This window comes from Opisthocomus hoazin, chromosome 10 (genome assembly GCF_030867145.1).
Source record: "Opisthocomus hoazin isolate bOpiHoa1 chromosome 10, bOpiHoa1.hap1, whole genome shotgun sequence".
NCBI lineage: Eukaryota > Metazoa > Chordata > Aves > Opisthocomiformes > Opisthocomidae > Opisthocomus > Opisthocomus hoazin.
The window spans coordinates 18,918,933-18,935,571 of record NC_134423.1 but is presented as its reverse complement, the minus strand read 5'-3'; the positions used below and the strand labels follow the sequence as shown (position 1 = coordinate 18,935,571).

General features: G+C 42.5%; 1 protein-coding gene across 5 annotated transcripts in view; it reads right to left on the bottom strand.

Annotated features, from left to right (window-relative positions):
• The window catches only part of MYO5A (myosin VA), a 106,063-nt gene that overhangs the window by 66,917 nt on the left and 22,507 nt on the right, over window positions 1-16,639 (bottom strand). For all 5 annotated transcript variants that reach the window (XM_075431342.1, XM_075431347.1, XM_075431344.1 and 2 more), the window contains exon 4: window positions 10,270-10,414. In XM_075431342.1, coding sequence (XP_075287457.1) covers window positions 10,270-10,414 — 145 coding nt within the window. The remainder of the gene's footprint in view (window positions 1-10,269; window positions 10,415-16,639) is intronic.

Here is a 16,639-nt window from a genome sequence, read left to right as displayed (position 1 = left end):
ATGAATAGAAAATCCCCCTCTGAAGCAGGAACACTTGAACAGTTAAAAACATACCCATCAATAAGCATTTCAGCGGGGATTAAAGAAGCCCAGAGCTATTCAGTTTAATCATCAAAGCACAACACAGCTTTTGTGGGATTTTGCTTCCTATGACTGATGCATTGGATGTATCACTTGATCTTGTCTTTCAGACTCATGACTCCACAGCAAATAATGTCAAAGAGATGTACATAAGCACACACACCACAAAAACATCAGCCTGGGAAAACCAACAAAAGGAATACAGAATTACCTATATCAACCTCAATATTCATATCAATCCATCCATGCCCAAGCCACCAGCTTCTCTACCTGTCAAAAGTGTATCGTTAACAGCTGATTTTAAATGATTCTTATACAGACTTTGAAATGCTTGCCTGTGATGAACTACTTCAAAGTTGAGCTGTCTCAATGCCCTATAACATAGATAAGATTGGCAGAAAAGATCAGAGTGAGATGTCCCTAGTATAAAATGAACAGAGCAAATAACAGGGCAATGTGATGAGAAGAACATTAGTACTTATTTTGCCTTTGATCCTAAATCATCTGCGTTTGTTAACCCTGAGGACACGGCCACAGTGCCGACATTTTTAAGGAAGCTTCTTGTCCGAGTGGTTTGAAGGCCACCACCTTCAGGACATCTTCTCCTCTCACTGCTCCAGTGCTAAGAGGTTTAATTAAATCTACTGCCTTTTTTCATGGAGTTGCTACTGGCTTCTTCTTTTCTTTTGGTATAACAGGTTTAGCTTATGGCGAAGGGCACTAAGCCCACGGCACATGATAGTTTTATTTTTTTATTTAAATCAAAACAGGACAAATTGCTGCTAAAGGCCTGATCCTGCAACCTTCAAACACTGAAATCTCCTACTGCCTCAATGCAAGAACAAGAACACAATAAACAGCTTTTATTTGATCTAGCAGTGACAGTCTGGTCTGCTTTATCTCACTGCTGCTCCTCTACCGTAGTTCTGTAGTAATAAGGTACACTTGTAAGCCTGAAATTGCTTTACATTTTCAAAACAGTGAAGTTTGAATGATGAAAGAACCTGGCACAAACTCACAGGGAAGGAACCTGTGACTCAGGGAGCATTTGGGATAGATCCTCTTCTCAGTGTACACACATAATTACCACTAACATCAACGTGTATCGTGCCCATCAAAGACAGAAAAGGAACTCAGTGATATGCCATCCTACAGCTGAATTACCGCAGCAGGAAAACCAACCCAAGAAAATAAGTCAAAAACTAATGGCACTGCTGAAAGGTCAGACAGGATTCATTCTGAAATGCTGGCATGTTTGAAACCTTGCTGTACCTCCATTAGCTGCACCCACTCCGAGCGTCATAGCATTAACCAGGCACCAACACACACCTCGTTTCAGCGAAGTGCTGTGTTTCACACTCCACACTACACAGCAGATTTCCGAGCTGTGCAAGGATACACGTACATGCACGCCGCTGACGCCATTAAGCGTCTCCCGCAATGCAAACGTAACTCTGGCCTAAGCAAGTGTCCTATTTTTCGCAACCAACCTCTCAGCATCCCCCTTGCACACTTGTGACACCGTATGACCAAAATAACCTGCAGTGTCTACAGTCAGAACATCCACGCATCTTTGTATCCGAGAGCATGACTAAACAAACCTGTTTAATAAAAGATCAGCTTCCCTCCATGAGGCAGCTATAACAAAAACAAAGAGCGCAGAAAAAGTTACCAAATAACTTCCCCGTTGACAAGATGAAATAAAAGAAGTTTACACAGTGCACTGAAAATAAAAGCAGCGAGGAGGTGCTAAATATCACTGTAACTGCTTTATCGATGTTCCCAAATAACTTGGAAGTATTGATGTTATAGGAATAGAGAAATAAATCAAACACTCCACCCACTCCAAACAGCTAATTCAGTCTTGGAAGTACCCACAGAAAAGATTTTAAACTCCTTTCTTGGGAAATCCACTGGCTTTCATCAGGTATCAATATAAAGTTAAGAGTTCTCTGTAGTACTGAATGTTTTGTGAGCTTCACAGAAAGCAGCTTGATTAACTCATTAGGAAATTTAGGAAAGAGCTCCCAGCCACAGACTAAGGCACCACGAGGCTAAAGGCAGCACCGTCTCCACGGGACTGGGCATCTTCCAGCAGAGGAACGAGGACGAATAGCAGACAAATGCAGGGAAAAGAATAAAGCAACAGAAAGACAAATCCGTCGTATGAGATGAAATTCTAAGGTTTTGCACACCTCATCTGAAGGCTCACTAAACAGGTCTGACTTCAATAAAGGTCGAAATAGAGTGTTTCCTAAAATTACCAGTGATTGTGAACTTGAAATCAAAATACGTCCTTTTTTTTTTTTCTTTTTCCTAGAACACTCTTCTTTTTTCAGAACGAAATGTGGTTTGGGAGAGACATTGGGATTCTTTCTGCAGAGCTCCCCAGCCTGTGCTCTCCCCAACACCTGCCCCTGCGTCCCCCATCGGGGCAGGTCCCAGGTTCGCTCTCTGGGCAGTCCTGCTCCACTTCCATGTGATGCTTCCACTGGCACAGGTCTTTGCTTTTCTGAAAGACCCAAATGGCTTGTTACAGTTGCCCTAAAACGAAAGGCAGCTGTAAAACCCACCAGCCCTGGAAGGTTTAACATGAGTCAGTGCGATATATTTCGCCTCACCTTTGCCTGAGCGTGGCGGTGTGTGGCCACAACCAGGGCTGGACGGGTTTAGCAGCACTTGTTCAGTGCAAAGGCCGTTGAAACGCAGCCCAGCGTGTGCAGCATCGGTTAGGAGCCATTATAAAAATTGGCAGCTCTACAAACCCAGGATTTGCTTTTCACATAGAAGTAATTCAACTGTTCAATAAATAAATAAATAAGAATTAATTCAGCAGATTTCTAATGCTCTCAGACCAATCGAGAATGGCAGCGGCCAGTCCGGGCAGCTTTCCCATGACCTCTCTCATCGAGAGCAGGAGGCAGCATCTTGCCCTTCGTCAACCTTCTGAACAAACTATTTTAATCACAAAACTCTTTGCAGCCCTAAATAAGTTCTGTTACACTGTTTCTGGATTTGGGTCTTGGCCTCCTTAACATGGGAAGGCACCCCCATTTCACCCTCTTACTTTCCAGCCGCTTCCTACAGCCCACGTACCGCAGGCACATCTTTCCATTCTCTCTCGGTGGCTGCAGAGCCCCCCTCCCTGGGAGGTCACCGTCCTCTGAGAGGTCTCCCCTGCAGCCAGGCAGCACCCACAAATGCCACCCCAGCGCTCCACCTCCACCCGTACCGCAGGAAACCTTCTCCCCTCATTTTTTAAAGCTTCCTCCTCTCAGTGCTCCTTTGCACAGCGGGCACAGCCCCTCCTTCCCCGCGGAGCCACGTCATCCCGGCGTTCCCAGTGCCGAAGCCTCCCGATTCACTTGTACTGGCACATCCCAAAAGGTGCGGCCTGACACAGATCGTTATTTTTTCCACCCTCAAAGGGCTGTTGTGTAGATTAACACAGTAGCTTTTGCAAAATGCCCAGAATGTGCAAAGTGCTGTGTAAGCGCGAAGGATTATTATTAGAGACTAACGTGCTTGGAACCTTTCTGTGGCGATGTGACGGGCGGGGGGAAAGGAAAGAAAAAGTGAATTCCTAGTGCCGCGCCGCAGGAGCAAGTGTCACTTCTCGCGCAGAGCAGCAGCCATATTTCTTGGGCTGTTCCACCTGCGCACGCTGTGCCCATCGGTTTATTGTGGCTGTCTGGATCAAACATGCTCTGACCTGACCATCCTGGTCTTCACAGATGCCGCGCATTAACAACTCGGAGACATGTTCAGCTGCACCTTGAGTCACAGCAATTGCTCCTGGCTAAGCAGTAAATTAATTATTTGTAAAATCATTCATTTTTAATAGGCACGGAACATCAGTCCAACAAACCATGTTCTTTGACCACATTTCTAAATATATTTCCATTTTAACTGTTTTTTTACACCTGACAGCATTTCTCACTGATATCTTTAGCCACCGGAGAAAAGAGGATGTTCTGAGCACAGGACCGAGGGCTGGAAACTCAGTGCCTGGGACCAACTCTGGGCTGGCCCAGGCATGGCCACAGCACATCATCTCTGCCCCACTTCTCTCCCGTACAAACAGAAATTGATACACCAGCATTAGAGGAGACAGACCTTGGTGGATGCCTGTAAAGTGCCTGGAAAACACGAAGCCTTCTGCGAAAGCAAACGTTACTGTGCAATATGTGTTACCTGGCACAGAGACCCTTTAACGCTGCAGGAAATGAAGGCATGCAAAATATAGCATGTTAATTCTTGTGCACTGAAAACAAATTAGCTTTGCGAGATGTTACCAGGAAACCCACTGAACTGCTGCACCATCAATTACATATTCTATTCTCACATATTTTATTGTCAAGCTGGTGTGACCAAGTCGTCCAACACTGGATCAGGATTTTTGATTCAGGGGTTCTATGCCCTGCTTTTGCTGCCTTGGGGAACTCGCCAAAGTTGCTCTCCCACTCCCCATCTCTGTTTCAACTTATAAAATGGAAGTAACAATACTGATCTCTTCTGTAGAAGACTCTGAGATCTGTTCATGGAAAGTGCCAAGCCAAGGTGAGATATTACTATTAAATATAACCTGAATTCTCTTGAGTCCGCTCCAGCTGTCAACTCAGCCACTCTGAAACACTTCAAGTTCTTAAGCAACTTTTGGTCCTCTTCAACAACGGCTTCATAAAACCATTCTGCAATACTCCCCAAACCAGCAGATGTACTTTTTTTTTAAATTAACTAATCACACCACTTGCGATTTTAATTGTATCCAGGAAACATGGCTCTCGACTGTAAAAATGGCAAAAGGTAAAGATAATGAATTGACAGCAATCTCCCCCAGCACATACAAATGAAGAAAACCGAGGTCAGCACATGCCGCAGAATCATGACAGATTGCACTCCAGTGGCACACAAAGATGAGCCAGCACTACGCAATTGATTTATCCAGGGATTAGTCAGAGGTCACTCCTGCAATAGTTTAGGAAAGCTCATTGCTTAGCTACCAGCAGGCAACCTCGCATGAACTCTAGCTTCCAGCTATGACCATGCTTAACCCTCTTGTTGCCTAAAAAAAATCACTGCTCAGACAAGTAGGTCCCTGATGTTACATCAAGTTGATGACCCCATCTGCTGTTCTGTATCCGTAACATCACAAAATGTCAGACCCAAAGCATGAGAGGACATTCCTAAATCATCTGTACTCACCAAAGGACAATTTCCCTTTTCTTTTAATTTTAACAACAGAGCCCCAAAAAGTACCATCTCTTTTCAAGGTAAGTATTTCATTCAGAAAGTCAGATGTCAAAGCCATAAGTCAAAGAACGCCCTTGTACATTTGTGCCGTGCCCACCACAGCAGGCTCTCGTTTTGTGACTGGAAGCAGATCCGTGATGGGTTATTAATCATCCCCTTCCCGACTTCTGCCAGCCAGGGGAGAACAGAGCATCCACTTTTCAGACACTTGGAAGCAAAGCAGCAGCTGACCAAATGTGTATTTTTATAAGAGGATATCATCCTGGGATGCTTGGGATAACTGGAGACTGTCAGCCAAGGCGCCTTTAAAACACCTACTCAACAGCTCACCAAACTCCTCTTGAACAGAAAGTGACAGAAAAAAATGTTCCTGTAGCTGAGAACCATCAGACAGATGCCGAAAATCTGACAAAACAGAGAGGCTGCCTGCTTATTAAAGGTAATTTAATGAAACAGATACACACTAACATCGAATAAATCATTATACTTTGTCCAAACAGAAAAAGCAAAACTTTGGAGCCTGATGCTTTAAACACTCTTGCTTTCTGTCCTGGTATTCACTGAGTTTTATAGGGATCTCACCAGTGTCTAATTCTGTTCGCAAATGTTACTTTCAACTTCCACTTTGCCAGACAACTTTATTAATTAATCAGAACGAAATCTCCAAGTTAATTTACTAAATTGAAAAGCACTGGATTCTGCTGTATCTGTCATCAACCACAAGTAGAATGGAACAAAACAGACCAACAAAGGGCTGATAAAAAAATACATTATCTTAATTACTGCAGTACGCCCTTCCCAGGCAGGTGAGCAGATCCTCTGTAAGAGTGATTTAGAACTTCTTTCCCTAGTAGTGTTGGGTACCTGATAATCATAAGTCTCATGCATTAATGCAATTCTTAACAGTTTCAAGAGTATAATCATCAACATCTCCACTTATTGCAAAACATATAGTTAAAAATGGAGGCTTCTACTGAACATTACAAAGAAAATCAGCTGCACCTGCTGATGGCTACAATTCCCACTGAAGTTGTAATGCTTTAAAAAAAAATAAAAAAAAAAAATCAAATACTTGACATCTGATGCTCTCCCTCAATTTTCATAGTTATCACAGAGGGGTAACTGTGAAGACTGAACTTATTTTTTGTTAATAATTCAGAAATGCTGACTTACACAAGCGGTATGCATTGTAGTTCAAAGGGTTCAAGGCATGCAAACACCTACGTGCCGACATTGTGGTTTGTATTTCTGAGACAAAAAGAAGTGCTTCAGCAATAATTTCTTCCCTTTTAAATCGCTCGTCTGCCTTAAATGTTGTCCCAAACCTGCATACGTCTGCTCACATGAAGCAGGCTATCCACGAACAACACACTGCCTACCCGTGAGAAGAGGGAGACCTGTGCAGGAGAGGAGCCCTTGGACAGACCCAGTCCCACCGACCCTGCTTCCTCCCGCGGGGACATGCTCGCAGGTGGGTCTCCTCCCACTTGGCAGAGGAAGGGATCTGCACTGGAATCCTAACACCTGCAGTGTGGAGGATCCTACAACCCGAACCAACACAGTTACTGCTGAGTATGAGGTGTACATAACCCCAAGTCTAACACAATTTAAATGCAGTTGTAAAACTAGTTCATTGCTTATTTTGGGCACAGCAGAGGAAAGGTGTTGGAAATGAAGCTGTCAGTCTGTGCAGGGGAGCTGTAGGATATGGAGAGCGAAAAGGAAAAAAGCACAAAGATACAGATGAGAAGGGGGGAATAGAAGGAGGGAGCAAAAAAAAAAAAAAAAAAAAAAGAAATAATAATCCAAAACGAGATTAGTCTTAGAAGAGCTGTGCACATTTTTCTGTGCTGAAAAAGACAAGAAGCTACTGAGCAAACAGTAATCACATATTTCATTGCCAGCTATGGGTAAAGGCGAGCCATGATCCTTCTCGCTAACCCTCCACCAGAAACTGGTGACAGAACTGCTGTTGGAAGTGAAAATACTGGATGCCCAAGCGGGTACATCACTTCACAGCCCACGCATACCACATCATTTGGCGCTCTTTGTGCAGAAAATTTTGCATGCAAAGGTATCTTTGTGTGTTGCTTTGTACTGCAATTAACCCCAGGCAGCTGCTGAGTATCACTGTTTGTGCACAAGCCAGGTGTGAGCTCCATCCCCGTCATTCCAGCGGTCAACATTTGTGCACTGTATTTTTTCTGAAGACACAATGCAAATATTTAGTGTACAATCACTGGCTTTCCTGATTGCTGTCATGGGGCATTTTTTATGGCTGAAGAAGACCATAGAGATCACTGAGTTACAACAATGCACATGGAAAGAGTTTCTCAGCCACAGCAGATGAAGTCGTGAATCTGGCAAGAACAATTCTAAATCATTAAATTTTAAATTAACAAGAAGACCTAAGGAGTAAATATTTAGAAAATCTCACTGAAGCCTTATTGATAGAAGCATCATGACTAATTATTTCAGTGATCATTTAAGCACAGAGTTAGGAAAGATCAGAAACACCAGAAAAGTAAGTCTCACCAATTACATGCATAAATGCAGATTAATGCCATACGAGTAGCTACCATATGAATATTCCATGCTATTATTAAAGTATTAATGAAACAGTCACAGACAATCTGATTTTCGTTTTTAAATAAGCAGCTGCAGAAATGTAAATCTGCACATTTTTTCCTTTAACTTTGTAATTCAGGAGTAAACGGTGATTTGTGCAGAGTGTAGAAAGTTTCACTGAAGTGAAAGGGCAGGACAACTGTTTAAGGAGTTGGAAACAATATTAGCATATGAAATTCGATGAGCAAACCCAGTATGTCCAAATGACAGAAAAAGTTCTTAAGAACAAGCAAGCCAATAAAAATAAATAGAGAGAAAAGGAAATAAACATTGGGAAACTAAATAAACAATTAAATTATTACTTCAGTGTAGAGGAATTTTTTTCATTTTCTTTGTGTGCTCAGATTTCATTTTGCACCTATGATAGTGGTGTCAGTTACAAAAGAATAACAGATTGTTTATAACATGTTGTAGACCCATGGAGAATTAATTCATTAATGCAAAAAGATTATTTAAGATCATTTCCATGCTTATATGATTTCTCATCATTTGTTTCAAAAAGGAACTTCTACTGCATCTTCTTTGTTGTTATTCAGGCCAGCAGAATTGCTGGAGGGCACAGCGAGAGCTGAAGAACAGGCAATTAACACAAAAAGGAAAAACCACAGCAGAAACTCTAGCCAAAATCTCAGCCCTCTGAGTCCTCCTCCGATGGCAGAGAATGCCAAGGGTGGCAGATTGAAATCTCCGCAGCGCAGACTTCAGCTAGTAAGCACACAGGACACAGGCAATCTGGCAATTTGAAATTGCGACACAGGTAAGAGGGAAGCCCGCCGCGGACAGTGGTTAGAGGCAGCCAGCGGAGAGAGATCCCTCTCCAACCTCCTCCTTCCACCGGGTAATATTAAGAACAAAAATTCTGGGAATTTGGATTACAGCCGCCACTGACATATAATTGCAGGTCACTGTACCATGCCTCAGATGTAAAATAAGGCTAATAAATTATTATTTTGTAGAGCTTTTAGAGGGACTTGAGTAGCAACTGTGTATAAAACAACAGTACTCTAGATCTGTAAAACAACAGTGACCTAGACTGAAAGAGCCACAATGCAGATGCGACTGCCATAACGCACAGTTTTGCCTTTATATTCCCACACCAGATTATATGTCTATTTTCTTAGCAGAAAGGAAGTAAGATGAATACCTTTGCCATTCAACTGTGCAGATGTAGGGTATTTTTGAAACACCTGCTATTTCGCAATTACCCTAAGTCATGAAATGTTGCACTGTACTGTACCGTTTTGTTTTGAAATTATCTACTATGTGGGTATCGTGAATCACCATATTCACAGAGGCAGCTGACTACCTTCACAGTGTATGGAGCATTTTATCTATTCTAGCTCTCATATGGCTTCTTAAAGGAAGTCAGCTAATTTCATTTTATCATTTTCAACCCACTCTCCCCTTGCCTCCTTCTCCTGCAGTACAGCTTGAGGGCCATCACAACTAATCTGGGTACCTGCTACTGCTTTACTTGATTAATTTGATCGTTGGCTGTGTTGTCCACAAGGGAAACTGTATTAATGCTTGCACCTAACGGTTGAGGATAACAGGGACCATTTTGTTAACCAAAGACCACACAGTAGCCCAAAAGATCTTTATCCTAGAAATTAAATATTTCAAAAGCTTCTCAAATTGGCAGGCTCTTGCGGTGAAGGGGAAGAAGTTTCTAACAACCACTCTCCTTGGTGAAAAGTTCATTTTCATGCAATATTTAAAGACATGAGGATTTCCTGCGCAGCTGTTACAGCATTCTTAGAGGTACCGTTTTCAGGCTCTCTGTGCAATCGTCTCTCTGCTCCCTCTGAATTCCAGCCAACGACAGCCACAGGCAGATTACGTAGCCAGGACTTTACTAACACAACTAAGAGCCTATAATAGCACTCACAAGCTGAGTGACTTTTTTCTGTTGTCAGTATCACATATAAATAGGAAATAGTTAAGAATCTGGCACTTTTCTCTTTAAAAACCCACTAATGATTAAAAGTGTCTCCACATTTTGCTAATCAAATTAAAACAGCATAACGTTATAAAGCACTGAGCGAATTTTAGACCTAAATACTGACGAGATCTGTGGTTATTCCTGTTATCTGTCAGTGGCCATGAGCTCCGTGGCATTCGTAATGCTTTACCATTCGCTAACTTAGGCAACTTCTCCTCTTGTGAAATGTACGAAAACACTGGACAAAAGACAGACCTTACAAAATATTTCATGAGCTATAAATTAAAGGGAAGGCCACCGGCCAGAAATTTTCAGTCTTACTCCTTTCAGAAAAACAATGAATCCAAGACTCGTGGTCTACAAACCTGGCCATCTGCTTATATGCTTCTTCAGCCACCGCAAAGATATGTGGATCCATATCCCCCATATTTTGGCCACTGTAGGCATTGATGATATCTTCGCCATAGATAGGCAGTTGTTCATAAGGATTTATGGCCACTAAGACGATACCTACAAAGGAAATGAAACAAAAGGAATTCTTAATAGTTGTTTCAAAACAAATTAAAAAATGACTTTAACACCAACTATTGTTCTAACCTTTCTAAAAATATTAACTGGAGAAGAATAAGGATCTGATATTACTGACTTCAACAGATATTTATTCTGACCACAGTCTTGCATACAAAAAGTATCAGAAGAGGTTACTTCTACCCTGCTTTAGGAAACACATCGGGGATGTCTTTTTCCTTTTTCTGTCTATCTGCCTTTTCTAAAGCTAGCATGCACGAAACAACCAGATTCAGAGTGTGTCGACTTGAAATACCGCCTGCCCAGTGCAGTAAACCAATGAATGGGCATTGTACTCCCCTGTGTTTTATTGTGAGTTACAAATGATAGTGATTTGCGAATTGTAACTACTACATGGCCTCGCTGACTGTCAGTTTGGACACAGGAAGTGTGTTAACCCTTCAGTCATTATGCTGTGCGCAGGAATAACACTTTCAGTTTTTGTAACAAGCAGCAAAGTAGAGTCATGGTGTCATTCGGATTCCAGGGCATCTGTACCAGTCAGGCAGGGCAACTTCCTGCTCAAAGGGATCAAAAAAACAATACATGTAGACACAATTCATAGGGCTGATACACAGCGATACACAGTCATGTCAGGAAATTAAGTAATTAAAACTCTAGAAGGCACCCTAAAACCTTCGCCTTACACATCTGTGTGTGTAACTATTTACACTTTCCATTTTCTAGCTTTTCCATCCCAGTTAAACACATATCCGCCTTTTTTAATCCCACTCATTACTAGTGTCTTTCTAAACTCATGCCATCCTTCTACTCTCCCCACACAGAAAAACTCAGTCCTACTCCGTACATCGCTCCTAGCCACAAAGTGAGTTCTCGGATGCTTTTGGTACAATTTTCTTTTTCATGAGAAACGAGGATTGCTCTGTCCACAGGGATGATTTGACAAAGATTACTTCTACCTTTCTCTCCTGCAGCATTTACAGTGGGTAGAGAACACTTATGTGCTCGGTGCAGGGGTGAAAACACTGATCACTGCCACGTGAGACCCAGCCGTGTCAGGTACACTGTGCTCTCTTGACATGGCAATTCCTCCTCACCTTGACAATGTGATAAGGGAAAAAATAAAAAGCAGAAACTCTAATTTTAACTCTGGCTGTTTTAAAAATAGAATTTCTTCTCACATGCATATTTCGGTGCCTAAAAGCGACACTGCAGGTACAGATGGGTGCACAGTGACTACAGCAAGCATGCTGCACGCACTCCTCAGCCAAACCACCCCTGAAGAACCTGCACCAGAAGCATTTCCATAGCACTCAACTCGCTTCTAAATTTACTCAGAAATTCACACGCACACACACACTTCCTCAGCGCAGATCCCAGCCCTCTGCTCTGCACAGATTACAGTGTTGTGATGCCTATCTAAGAAATTTTCCATGGAAAAGCTGGGACAAGTGAAAGCATCTATAGTCTGGCACTGCTTCTGGAAGCATCATCCCACTTTTAAATCCTGTCATGCATTTACAGGTCAAGCAAAACCATAGCAAAAACATTAGAATATCTCTCAGGAAGAGATCTGAGAGATCTTGATCTATTTCCTCGAATATATGGCAAGTTTTATGGCTAGACACGCCCATGTAAGCAGAGTCAGTGTTTTTCCATCAGCCATTACTTCACTGAAATGACTCAGGAGCTCGAGTGAAAAGTCTCTATAAAAATTTATGCCAAGTTCTAACGCTAAAGTGATGAGCCAAAAAATAAGAGGTGAGTTAGGGAGGGGAAGGGACTTTGCACTAGCAGACTTCAGGAATATTTTTGGTGTTGGTTTTTAACATCTGCCCTTTGCAACCACGAAAAAGTAGCAAACAGTGAAGTAAGGCCAAGCCTCCCAGGCTTGCAAGTCTAATCAGAGACATTAAAAAAAAAGCTGTGCAAGGCTTCAGACAATTCCCTTCTGCTTTTGGCTATGTTGGCAAAAATAAATCCTTCCATTCAAAACAAGCAGCCCCATGACAAGTCTCCAGCATATTAAATCACTTAACTTCAGTAGCAATCTGTAAAATCAACAAGCAACTACCATCTGGAAATATCCAAAACAACTGAGTTAGGAGTTATATGCTTTCTACGGAACTTTTAAATCAGCCTGTCTCACAGGACTATAATCCAGATTACTTTATATGTAGCTTCTCTTTATCTCCACTAAATCATATTGCTGTTTTAAGAAATATCATGGGCCTTCCCAAATCAGATTTGCCTGTGTTTTTGTTCCTATAATTACATTAAATTAAACTCTGGCTACTCTTTTTGCTATTCTTCTTAGCCAGTTCTTTTATCTTCAACGTATTCATCCATCTGTGGACAAACTGAATATTAATATAAATAATTTATGAATTTAAATATTAGTTTGCTCTCCTGCCCACCAGGCAGTACTCTGTACATCTGAGCTAAGCATCAGCATTCACTGAGTTTTCATCACAGCCATAGCAGTTTTTCCATGTAAGCATTCAAATTTTCCTTTGTAACTTTTCAACTTTTTTCATTAATTCTTCATTTCATATTCCCAACAGTAAAGCAAAGTTATAAATCACCCCTGAATTGCTGGTGAAAGGCTGACTTGAAATTAAGAAATCAGGAGGTTTTCCATTTAAAAGTCTGGATTACTTCAAAGTGAAATTATAAAGAATTTAACATCCATTTGACATATTACTCTAAGGACAGCATGGTTGAACTAATTCCTAGTGCCACGGACATCCATCTGTCCCAGCTGTAGTTCTGCTGGTTGAGAATAATGTTACCATAATTCTCTTGGTGGATTAAAGTGTTCTTAATCTCCCTCAGGCTAAATCAGATGGATTAGCTCAAACCACCTTCACTGGGTATTTAAACTAACCCGGCTGACGTGTGAACCAGACTCAGGAGGCAAAAACAACTCCTGCCGCAGGCAGAGCTCTAAGGCAGCGATCTTTGCAAAGGGGAAGTAACCTGTACTCAGATGCTGGTTTTGGCTGGGGCAGAGTAAGTTTTCTTCATAGCAGCTAGCATAGGGCTATGTCTTGGATTTGTGCTGAAAACAGTGTTGCTAATACAGGGATGTTTTCATTATAGCTGAGCAGTGCTTGCACAGCCTCAAGGCCTTTTCTGCTCCTCACCCACCCCACCAGCGAGGAGGCTGGGGGTGCACAAGGAGCTGGAGGGGACACAGCTGGGACAGCTGACCCCAACAGACCAAAGGAGTATTCCAAGCCATATGACGTCATGCTAGGCATACAAAGCTGGGGGAAGAAGAAGGATGGGGGGGAAGTTTGGAGCTATGGTGTTTGTCTGCCCAAGTAACCTCTACGCGCGATGGAGCTCTGCTTTCCTGAGATGGCTGAATGCCTGTCTGCCGGTGGGAAGCAGTGAGTGAATTCCTTGTTTGGCTTTGCTTGCGTGCACGGCTTTTGCTTTACCTGTTAACCTGGCTTTATCTCAACCCACGAGTTTTCCCACTTTTACTCTTCCCAGTCTCCCCTCATCCTGACATGGGGCAAGTGAGCGAGCAGCTGCCTGGTCCTTTGTTGCCGGCTGGGGTTAAACCATGACAACTCAGGACAGGAACTGGTAAGAGTGGTCTGAAAGGTGAACGTCCGTGACCGAAGGATCAGGTTTTTAAAGGCCAACACATCAACTTTATTTTCCTTAGCTTATAACGTAAGGTACATACGCCTCCATCCCAAGCTAATAAATCCACAGCATACTGCATTCCTCAGGTCACCAGTTTGCATTAAACCTCCTTCACCTGCACTTTGACAACCAGGAACCCCCATGCTACTGGATGTTTCTAATAAATGTTTCTAATAAACCCACAGACAGTTCCCAGAATCATCACTTGAGACTTGTTTGGAAGCAAAACAGTTGACCGAGCTCCAACACCCCAAGCCCTTTGGCAGACCCATTCCATGAACAGCTAAAGGCCTTCCTACCCTATGAGAAACTGTAAAACCAGCCAAACCCACAACTACAGCTGCACTAGGGAAAACAGGTTTTCATTGTTTTGGCTGTGTTTGGGAAAACATGTTGTTTTCATGTCTTCCCAAACACAGCAAAACAAAACTAGAATACAGCACATTCTTTTTGAAAGACTCTTAAATGATGCTCAACACAGAGCATGTTTGTAAGCAGCCGAAACACAAACCGGGCAGGGCTGTCTTACACAAGGGACATGGTGGCATCAGTAGGCATGGGACCATGAAACTCAGCCTGAAAACCCCTTACAAGCTCAGGCCATGAGATTCCAGTTGCACAAAAGCCCTTGCACAAAACGTTCCCCCATCAAGAGCTTGGCCATGGGGGCAGCAGGGACAGAAACACAGACAATATCTAAACTGGGAGAACTGAGGTGGTTTCCCAGTGCTGGGACCAGAACATGCATCCTCAGCAGAGGTTGCCCAGAAAAGCTGTGGCATCTCCATCACTGCAGATACTCTGATACTTTGACTGGTCCAAGCCTTGAGCAACCTGATCTAGTCAGACCTGTTTTAAGTAGGGAGCTCCACTGAAGACTTCCAGAGGTCACTTCCAATCTAAATTATTCTGTGCCTCTAGCCATGCTCTGACTGCATGATGGGATGAAATGTGGGTATGAATCATCTCCCACTGCTACAGGAATGAGGGCTGCTGCAAGCAGAGGGAGGCAAAGTCTGATTCAGCCCCCCGTGACCTGGACACTGCTGAGAGCAGGACTGGGAGCAGATGAACTCTGCTGAGCATCTGCAGATTAGGAATAGCCAGAGTGAATAAAACATGGCAGGACACAAATGCCTGCAGTCTGTCCATCACAACATGTTCACCATGCTGGTTGCCTTAGCTCTCCATACCCACCACCACGGCTGGAGCTGTAACAACGACCAGGAGAGGGAAAATCTGACCCTTGGCATACTCCATGTGCAGACCTGGACAGGACAAGGCCTTCAGCTGCAGAACACAAATTCCTGCTTCAGACACCTGCAGTCATGATTAGCTGATGTCTGCCAAGGGCCACCTTGCAACATGACTGCCCTACCCCACAGTTTGCAAACAGCACAAAGTACAATGAAATTATAAACAGCAAGTCCAATACATGATGACATCAAGAAGGTTCAACATACTCTGGCATGCGATATCTAGAACTGGGGCTGGTGTACAAATGTCTGATTAGAGACAAAATTAAATTTCATATTTAAAAAGAAATCCTGGGGCATGTTTTCTGCTAGCATAAACTGAGCCACAATAAATATGCAGATGATAATTTGACTACACCTACTGCAAGAATGTGTCTTTGCCTTAATCAGACAATTATGAGAAGGAAGTTTTCAATATCTGGTTTCTAGCAATCACATCATCACATGATGTTTTGTTTTACTCAGCTTAAAATGTAAAAAAATCCATCAATGACTTAAACTGTTTCCTACGCACTAACACAATATCCAAAGTACATATTTGAAAAATTAACACAGTTTTTTTATTGAAAGGTTATATTAAAAGTTAGCAATGTATTTTGACTAAACACTGACATTTAAAAGCAATATATGAGCATACAGAAAGAAGCCCAGAAGCATGAAATTTAAATTTTAAGCCTGAACTATCTCACAATGTTTCTTTAAAACAGACCACTCAGCTGCAATTTAGAACCTATGATGAAAGGATCATTAAAGCAACTTGCCCCATTCTAGCCATTTGAAAATATCACAGCAATTACAACTTTGGGTAACCTCTACTGTGAGTTCAATGGTATTTTTAAGATTAAGATTGTTCATAATTGTGAACAGACAAGTATTGGCTCATGCACTGTTACAAATTCAGCACTGTAGTGGCACTGACTGGAAACCATGTGAAAGAAAATAAACTGATATCTTCCATACAGACAGAGAGGAGCTCAGTGTAGAGGTAGGCAATAAATCCACCAAACAGCATGTGGAGCCTCCTGCATGGCACCATGTGAAGCTCTCCTCCAGCCCACGCCCATCTAAGCAAGCCTAAGGGGAACAGCAACCACCCAGGAATCCCACTGGCAAGCTAAAATTGCTGAATACACATTTTTACAAACAGAGTGTACTGGGAAGCTAGAGCGAAGCAAAGCAAAATCAGTTCTCTCTGAACCTTAATACTTTCAAGTCTATTCAATGCACTTAATGACTGCAGACATAGGGACTTCCATAAGAACAGCCCAACGTGTCCTATCATTAAACGGTT